The sequence below is a fragment of the Anopheles darlingi genome, chromosome 3 (genome assembly GCF_943734745.1).
Source record: "Anopheles darlingi chromosome 3, idAnoDarlMG_H_01, whole genome shotgun sequence".
NCBI lineage: Eukaryota > Metazoa > Arthropoda > Insecta > Diptera > Culicidae > Anopheles > Anopheles darlingi.
Window position 1 is genome coordinate 32,308,880 of NC_064875.1, and position 9,717 is coordinate 32,318,596.

The following is a 9,717-nucleotide window of genomic DNA, read 5'->3' on the forward strand; positions in this document are numbered from 1 at the left end:
GCTATTTACAGCACTTATCAGTAGGAGGATTGTTCGTACCATCCGAAAATTTCTTGAAATCATGCTATAAAATGGAAAAGATTTTCCAAAAAATTCATCCAGATGGAAAATTTAAGTACACCAAAAATATTGTAGCGAAATGCTCCACCGTAATCGAAAATCAAATGAAAGATCTGCCGGCACCGATCATCAAATATTTTGTTAAGCTTCGAGTTCCTTTTTTAGATTTTCCAGTGAACTTTGGAAAAAATAATTGCGAATGTTAAGAATACGCTAGTACATTTAGATAACATTCTAATTTTTGAAAGATCGCAAAATGAATTAATAAAAAAGGAGGAAGAGATTAGAAGATTAATTAAGCAGGCGGGACTAACAGTGAACGAAGAAAATTCTGGTAATAATTTAAGAAAGGTAGATTTTTTGGGACTAACGTTACACGGTGAGGGGATTTTGCCAACGCGAGAAAAGCTCACCGAGAGTTTTGAGAGTTTTGCTAGAAAAACTCTCAAAACTTTCAAAACCCTCAACCAAACGTCATTCGGGTTTGTTGACAAACAAGACGTTCCGTTCCGTTGTATTCCTGGTCCCGGTTGTGTTTAGTGATGAATCAATTGCAAAAACCAAAAAAAGCTGCGGTAAGTATAAAATAATTGCATAAATTTGAGTTCTTCTGTCAGCAATCGTATAATTGCTATGTAATGGAGCAGAAGGTATGTATTTCGCTAATTTTTCTGTTTATTGTAGAGCCTTTTCCTGCCATAGGAAAAGGCACTTCTGTTAATTCAGTTGGTCGAGGCCAACGAGTGCCTCTGGAACAGAAAAAGCCCCGAGTACCGTAATAACATCAAGCACGACGATGCGTGGTTGGAGGTGGCATCCGGTACTGGCTTGAATGCAAACTTCTGCCGCCAGAAATGGAAGTCGCTCTGCGGCTCCTATCGTTCGATGAGGAGTCAGCATCACAAGAGCTTGACGACGGGATCCGGTAAGGAACTAATTACGACTAGTTTTACATTTTTTTTATTAATCTAATCTTTCGTCCAACAGCTGCAGCTTGCGTCATCAAGCCGAATTGGTTTGCATATGACGCGATGTCATTTATGGCATCCGCGAGCGAGGCTGGAACCTCCATCAGCACGGTGGAGTTTTATTTATTTATTCCATTCAAATTGTTACTAATAAAAACGTAATTCATTGTTTTGTATGGACCCGTACTGATTTAATTTTGTAATGGGTTTTCCGCAAAATATCGGGCCAAGTACATCCGAAATGCTCCACACTGCTAAAAATTAAAGTAAAGAAATAGTACCGAAACAGATTATAAGGTATAATATACCGAAGGCATTTGAGAAATCGGTTAACGAACGGGTGGCGAGATATGGCGTGAATAAGGCCATTATGAGGCATTCTGGGCCATCTATGGCAGTACCAAATCCTGAGTTACCTGATCGAGAAAACTCTGAAAGTAGCGACATATTAAGTTCCGTTAGTAGTACGATGACTGAAAATGCAGGTCAAGAGAGTGACGGCCTACAATATATAGTAGGATTTGTAGCCAAAAAGTTTAACTTAAAATATCCGGAACTTAATTTGGGTATTCAATCATTAAACATTAGGAGCGACCATAGTTACTCGCATCCACCAAGCTATTTACAGCACTTATCAGTAGGAGGATTGTTCGTACCATCCGAAAATTTCTTGAAATCATGCTATAAAATGGAAAAGATTTTCCAAAAAATTCATCCAGATGGAAAATTTAAGTACACCAAAAATATTGTAGCGAAATGCTCCACCGTAATCGAAAATCAAATGAAAGATCTGCCGGCACCGATCATCAAATATTTTGTTAAGCTTCGAGTTTCTTTTTGAGATTTTCCAGTGAACTTTGGAAAAAATAATTGCGAATGTTAAGAATACGCTAGTACATTTAGATAACATTCTAATTTTTGAAAGATCGGAAAATGAATTAATAAAAAAGGAGGAAGAGATTAGAAGATTAATAAAGCAGGCGGGAACGAAGAAAAGTCTGGTAATAATTTAAGGTAGATTTTTTGGGACTAACGTTACACGGTGAGGGGATTTTGCCAACGCGAGAAAAGCTAACCGAGCCTCCAGACGGGAGCGCAAGAACTTTCGCGAGAGTTTTGAGAGTTTTGCTAGAAAAACTCTCAAAACTTTCAAAACCCTCAACCAAACGTCATTCGGGTTTGTTGACAAACAAGACGTTCCGTTCCGTTGTATTCCTGGTCCCGGTTGTGTTTAGTGATGAATCAATTGCAAAAACCAAAAAAAGCTGCGGTAAGTATAAAATAATTGCATAAATTTGAGTTCTTCTGTCAGCAATCGTATAATTGCTATGTAATGGAGCAGAAGGTATGTATTTCGCTAAATTTTCTGTTTATTGTAGAGCCTTTTCCTGCCACAGGAAAAGGCACTTCTGTTAATCCAACTAGTAGAGGCGAACGAGTGCCTGTGGAACAGAAGAAGTCCAGAATATCGTAGCAACATCCGGCACGACGATGCGTGGTTAGAGGTAGCATCCGCTACTGGCCTGGATGTGAACTTTTGCCGCCAAAAGTGGAAATCGCTCTGCGGCTCCTATCGCTCGATGAGGAGTCAGCATCATAAGAGCTTGACGACGGGATCCGGTAAGGAACTAATTACCCCTAGTTTTACAATTTTTTTTATTAATCTAATTTTTCGTCCAACAGCTGCAGCTTGCGTCATCAAGCCGAATTGGTTTGCGTATGACGCGATGTCATTTATGGCATCCGCGAGCGAGGCTTGAACCTCCATCAGCACGGTGAGTTTTATTTATTTATTCCATTCAAATTGTTACTAATAAAAACGTAATTCATTGTTTTGTATGGACCCGTACTGACTTAATTTTGTAATGGGGTTTCCGCAAAATATCGGGCCAAGTACATCCGAATGCGCATTAGATTATCGTTTGTTCGATGGGTTACACCCCGAAATTCCCCCTCTTCTGCGATATTCGCATCCAGCTGAAGGTTTTGATTCCAATGGCTGTCGCTTTGCTCTTGATCTCTTCTTATAAAATTGTGAAGGTAGACTTTGGCAAGAATAACCTTTTTTGTATTTTCTGGCCTAGCTCTATTGTGGTTTTCATTACTCGGAATCGACTTGATAATATCCCGAACGCCATCTCTACCGTTCTGCGTGCTCGGGAGTGCCGCTCGTTTAATATACGCGTTCAAGGGACCCCGGTCGATTGGTCCCTCCGAACGGTCTGATACAGTAATTTGTAAAAGCGAATGCCTTGTCACCTAGCACCATATACGGTACTTTCGGAGATGATGACGGTTCATTCTCTAATGTTGTTGGTGCAGGAATATCTAATAAGTTGTTTTCGAGCATATTACAGATGTCAGAGTGGCGTAAAACTCCACCATCTGAGATGCGACCCTTACTTCAAACATCTGCGAACAAAAAATTGCAATTCGCATCGACTATAGCCAGCAACACCATGCTACAAAACCCCTTGTAATTAAAATTATCGGTGCCACTGGAATTGGGTTTTATAATTTTGATATGCTTCCCGTCTATAGCGCCAATGGCATGAGGGAACAGCCATTTATCGAAAAATGTTGTTGATATCTGCATTCATTCTTCCTTTGTGGCTGGAAGCGGCAAAAAATATTTTAAAAATTAAGTTAATTAAACATTTTATACAAAATATGATTTAAAATTAAAATTTAGTCGTAATAGTAAAATTTAAACCAAATCAAATTAAAACCAAAAGAATAAACTAACCATATTCTCTTGCGTAATTTTAGCTCAACCAGAACCAAACTGTCCCAACGCCACCCGCTTGGGCGACGCGACGCTGGAGCCGACGCTGGAGCCGACGCCAGTGCCAGCCACATCACTAACCCCTGCGCCTCCAACACCTACGACCCCACCGCGCGCAAGGGCTCAAAGCCTGAAGCGCCGGTGGATTGAGGCGAACCTCGAATACAACGAGGAGGTGTTGAAGGCGCTCTCCGGACTTCGCACCATGCAAAGTAGTCTGACGGAAGTACTTTCTCGTCTGGAGACAGAAGGCTCGGCCTTTGGAGGAGTGGTTGGCAAGAAGCTTGATGGCTATTCGCCTGGCCGCAGGAAGAAGGTCATGCTTCTAATAGAAAAGGTGCAGGTGTCGGAAGATGAAGTGCGGCTTCGAGTGCCATACTTCTAATTCACTGCCCTAACTGATGTATATATGAAAATTTTTTTTTTCTTCACTAGTTATAAGTTAGTTATAAGGTATGAAATGAATGAAGCTGTGAATAAATGAACTGTGATCTCTAAAGACAAATTCTGAAATACATGAAATGAACTGAAACGAATGATCAGGTCTTGCTTTGGTGTTTTGGTGTTTGGGCTTGCTGCGCTGTAGCAGCTTTTCAATATCGGGGCTGAATTTTAAACGCTGTGACACCAGCACCCTAAAGATACGATTCCCGCCAGAGAGGAGGGAACGGACGTGTGTCTGGTTTTGGAACCGTATCCGCCCTCATCAGACGGTTAATCAAAATCAAAAAAGTTACTAACTACTGTACCTTAACATAATCATGAAGTAGGGTAACTATGTTGGTGCATACTTCGGGGATGAAGCTGGAAATTAACTGTGTTGAAATCTGCAATAATTTCACAAACCCCTCAATATTTTCTTGATATAATATCGAAACAAAATACGAAAACATGATTATATACATATCGTGTAACAATACTCCAATCCTCTTAAAATCCTCTACGGTGGCAAGATACCTCATCGTAACATTCAGCTTATCTCTAGCAGTGATTGCTTTGCGCATGACGGTATCATGCCGCCTAATTTTTGGAATGATTATCTCCATCAGATAGCGAAAATTTGATTTTGACATGCGCACGTAGTTTAATACAGTGGCCTCCGTTTCTTCTTGCTAAATCGATTCAAGAAGTTTGCCAGCTTGCTCATACAGTTAACAAACAACAGTGGAAAAGAAGCGGCAAATAATCGAATCTAAAGTGACTTCGTCCAAGAACATCGAGTGCTGAAGGTTTCACCGCACTTTGAGTAGAGGGTCCCCTGGTTAACCGACACGCGGAGCACCGCCATCGTCTGCTGCAGCACGCGACACGACAGCAAAAATCGTAGCAGGAAAGAATTTCCCTACGTCCTAAGCAGTGAGTTTGGTTGAGTTACTTTTAATACTTTAAGTGGGCTTAGCAAACAAGCAAACCTTAGGTGAGAAACAAATTATCACATCGGTGAGTTTCTCTGGTGAGGTACATATCAGATAGTTGTACAACACTGTGTTAGGTAGTACTACTAGATAGGGCCCTACGTGTAGAGATGGATAACGAAAACCTGAAGGACACGTTTGAAAAGATAGCATTAGCAATGAATACAGTGCAGGCACAGATAACAAATCTGACTGCACAAATACAAAATCGGAATAGGTCCATAGATTCATACTATAAAATTCCAGACCCGATCAAATCGTTCAAGAAACAGCTATCATCTTGGTTGAGCACTGCCGAAGAAACGATGCATTATTCAAAGAAAATGAAAAATTAACGTCAACAACCATGGTAAAACATAAAATAGTAACGACAAACGAAGAACCAATATACACAGTAGAATACAAACAAGGCAAAGCGAATGTGGTAGCAGACACACTTAGTCGAAAAACAGAAAATACCAGCGAAATTAAAGCCCACAACGTACAATCCTTCAACTCCAAGCTAGAAGACGAAGATTTAGATGTCAATCATTCAGCTAATACTTCTAGCGATCACTTCATAAAATCAACAGAAAGAACCAATTGAAAAGAGCCTATTTTTCCCTGATATGCATAAAAAAAATAAATTAACAACCAACGTTTGCACGGTCTGCAATACCCAAAAATACGATAGAAAACCATATAACATCAATATCTCACCTAGACCCACCACAAACAAGACCTAGGAGAGAGTTCACATGGATATCTTTTCCATTGATTCTTGCAATTTCCCATCAATGGTAGACTCATTTTCAAAATTCACTCAAATAATGCCAATTGCTACCAAACACCTAATTGATGCACGAAATTCTCTTTGCCGTTATATTTCCACTTTCGGAGCGCCATCGCAGATTGTAATAGATCATGAGACCACATTCAGATCAATACAACTACGAGATTTCCTCAGTCAACTGGGAATTTCTGTGACATACGTCTCCTCGTCTGAAAGCTACGGTCTAGTATAAAAAACGCATTCCACCATTATAGAAATCTATAACACCAACAAACATAAATTTAAAGAATTAATCCCCATCTCTATTTCTTTCTACAATGCGACTATCCATTTCTCGACAGGTTTCTCACCGCGAGAAGTATTACTTAATAACCCAGACGCTACAAACCCGACAGAAACTCAAGAACGGCAATAGAAATCTACCGTAAAGTTAAAACCAATATCGAAAAGGCTAGGCAGAAACAAACTGTAGGTACCAAAAATCGAGAGGAACCGTCAAATATTGTCGAAAACCAAGTGGTGTTCCTAAAACCAAACATTAAGGAAAAAGCTAGATCCAAGAGCCAAGGCAACTAAAACGAATCAAATTAACATCAGAACATTCGAGAAGGAAAGAAAATATCAGTTAGTCAGTGTCAGTAATAGGTTCTGAATGTTCCCCAAAAATTATGCATCTCTAGCTATTAAGAACCCACCGAAGCAGAATTGCGAAGCAAAATAACGACGAATTGTCCAAGGACGTCCAATCGAACCCCCCGGAGAAATAACGAACAGCACTGCACGTATCCCGTTACCTCTTGCTACCAATAGTAAGCAGCACATTACTCCTTGCGCACCTCAAATCGAGCAAAAGTTATCGCGAATGTTTTTGTTCTTCTTCGTCAAACGAAAAGTCAGGATTGTTGACAAACAAAACTGTGTGCAGGTGAGCAGTTTTTGTAATTAATAAATGGATAAAAAAAACGCACGTAAGTAGAAATACAGTTTATAAATTTGGGATCAATGAATGTAATTTTCGTTTCTTCCAGAATCTCTACCTGGAGAAGGTGCGGTGCCTTCAACTAATTCAATTAGTTGAAGGCAGCCCGTGCCTTTGGGAGAGGCGTCATGATAGATACAGGAACGCATTCCGGCAGGCAGAAGTGTGGGAGGAGATCGCCACACAAATGGGACAATCGAGCGACTTCTGCCGAAAAAAGTGGAAGTCGCTCCAAGCTTCTTACCGCACCACCAGAAGTAATCTTCTGAAATCTATGGTGACGGGGAGCGGTAAGTGATTCAATTTACATATAAAACATGTCTAAATAGTTACCATTTCCTATAAAGAGACATGATTTTCCCTACAACAGCTGCTTGTTCGGTTGCAAAACCGGTATGGTTCGGGTATGAGGCCATGTCGTTCCTGCAGGACTTCTTCGACGCGGGGTCCTCAATCGACACGGTGAGTTGTATTGTTAATAAGAATAATTTTCACACATACGCCTATTCTTCATGGTTCATTTGAAAGTGTCTAGCCAAATACATTCGCATTTCTAAAAGATTATTGCTTGGGCGAAGATTTACACCTGGCAGTGGCTCTAGAAGCTCGTTAGTATCAACGGTTTATTGGTAGTTGTCTAGTGATCTCTGCTCCTGTCCCCTCCGTATAAAATTGTGCAAGTAGAATGTGGCTAGCATAATTTTGTTTGCGGTGTCTTCGTGTTGTTCCAATACCGTTTTAAGCACTCGAAATCTTGATGATAATATCCCGAACGCCATCTTTACGGTCATGCGCGCTCGGGAGTGCCGGTAATTGAAAATTCCTTCCACTGATCCCGATCGAGTATTTCCACCAAAAGGTCTAATACAGTATGTTGTGAAGGCAAATGCCTTGTCCCCGAAAAACATATAAGAGACTTTAGTAGAGGAGTGTGGGTCGTAGGCCAAGCATTCTGGCTCCGGTATTTCCAGTAAATTATTTTCAAGCATGGTGTACAGTCTAGAGGGACGTAAAACTCCGCCATCGGAAATTCGACCTTTACACCCAACGTCCGCGAACATAAAATTAGAATTTGCATCAACTATGGCCAACAAGACGATGCTACAGAACTGTTCGTAATTGAAGTTGTCTGACCCCGAAAGATTAGGTTTTTTGATGCGGATATGTTTTCCATCTATAGCCCCTATAGCATGCGGGAACTGCCATCTGTTTTGAAATGTCTCCGATACATGTAACCATTCATCCTTTGGAGCCGGTAGCTGCAAAATATAATTGAAAATTTACATAAACTTATCAATTTTCTCAACAATATTTGAGAACGGATCCCCAGTAGTGGTATTAAAATCATACAAGAATAATCTAACCATTTTCTTTTCTTTTTTAGCTTTACCAGCCAGAAACAAAAGTGACCGTTCCAGCATCAACCAATCCACCACCAACAGCCACCTTTCCTCCGCCAGCACCAACCAAGCCACCACCAACAGCCATCATTCCACCGCCAGCGCCGACAACACCACCGCCAGCGCCGACAACACCACCGCCAGCGCCGACAACATCACCGCCAGCGCCGACAACATCACCGCCAGCGCCGACAACACCAGCGCCGACCACACCACCGCGCAAGAGGGCGAGCAACATGAAGAGGCGGTGGAATGAGGCTAATTTAGAATATAATGAGGAGGTTCTGAACGCTTTGTCTGGTATGCGAGGAGTAGCCGACAAGCTAGACAGCCTCCTCTCCAAACCTGAAACTGATGGGTCAATATTCGGCACGATGGCGGCCAAAAAACTGGACGCCATGTCCCCTCTCCGCCGAAAGAGGTTGATATTGCAATTGGAAAAACAATTGCTGGCAGAGGAGGAGTTGCGGCTATGCGAAAAATATGGAGCCGGCATTGATTAATGTACATATCCTTAGTTTTAGTGATTCATTCCTGTACATATTTTTTTGTTAGTTGTAGTGATACTTAGTTTTAGTGATTAGTGGTTTAGTTAGTAATTAAGGTATCAATTTTCTGATGTGATACACATGTGATAATGAACTAATGAAATATACAAATAAAGTAAACAAACCGATATACCAATAGTTAAGTGTGTTTACGTTGCAAAATATCTTGGCAGTTGGAGGAAGATGTTTTACATCGCGCAAGTTGAAACGGCAAGCAGGTTTTCAACTACGCTATAAACAAATGATGTATGCACAAACATAGCGCAACTGGCCAAGTTTCTTTTTATATTGGACAAGCAGACAGACGGGTCACCAAACAGGAATCGGAATACTACCGACACTACCGTCGATAAATCGAGAAAAGTTCTTCATAAAATGTCGATCCCGGTTGTTACTGAAGATTCATTGCTCCGAGAGTTGCTGGTCAAATATAATCCCACGCAGAAAGTGGTAAAGCGGCAAACCTTGAATTACTCGAATCTGGTGGTAAAGCAGCAGGACGAAAAGGAAACCGGAACAGGTGAATCGGAAAGCGGAGCTGCAATTGCGAAAGGTAGTGATCGCAGCAAGACTGCCAAGACTGCCACGACTGCCACGACTACGGTATGCAAAGAGACGCAGGATGTGATCAACAAGCGCGCGGAAAACATGGCTGGACCGTGGTTTTGCAGTCGCTGCGAAACAAAAGACGGCCAGCCAATACCTTTCCCAACATACCGCACTTTCTGGAAGCATCTTTTTTTCCATCGCGACCCCATCGATTCGCTGATTTGTCAGCATTGTGGATGGC

The 9,717-nt window shown here is 41.3% G+C and overlaps 1 protein-coding gene across 1 annotated transcript; it reads right to left on the bottom strand.

Annotated features, from left to right (window-relative positions):
• Window positions 1-3,103: 3,103 nt before the first annotated feature.
• On the bottom strand, window positions 3,104-3,637 carry LOC125955448 (uncharacterized; the record flags this gene model as incomplete). The annotated part of the gene is made up of 2 exons (XM_049686583.1): window positions 3,439-3,637; window positions 3,104-3,205 (listed from the first exon to the last, which is right to left on the bottom strand). Coding segments are annotated over exons 1-2 (288 nt in total), but the record flags the coding sequence as incomplete, so codon positions are not given.
• Between the last annotated feature and the right edge of the window lie 6,080 nt (window positions 3,638-9,717).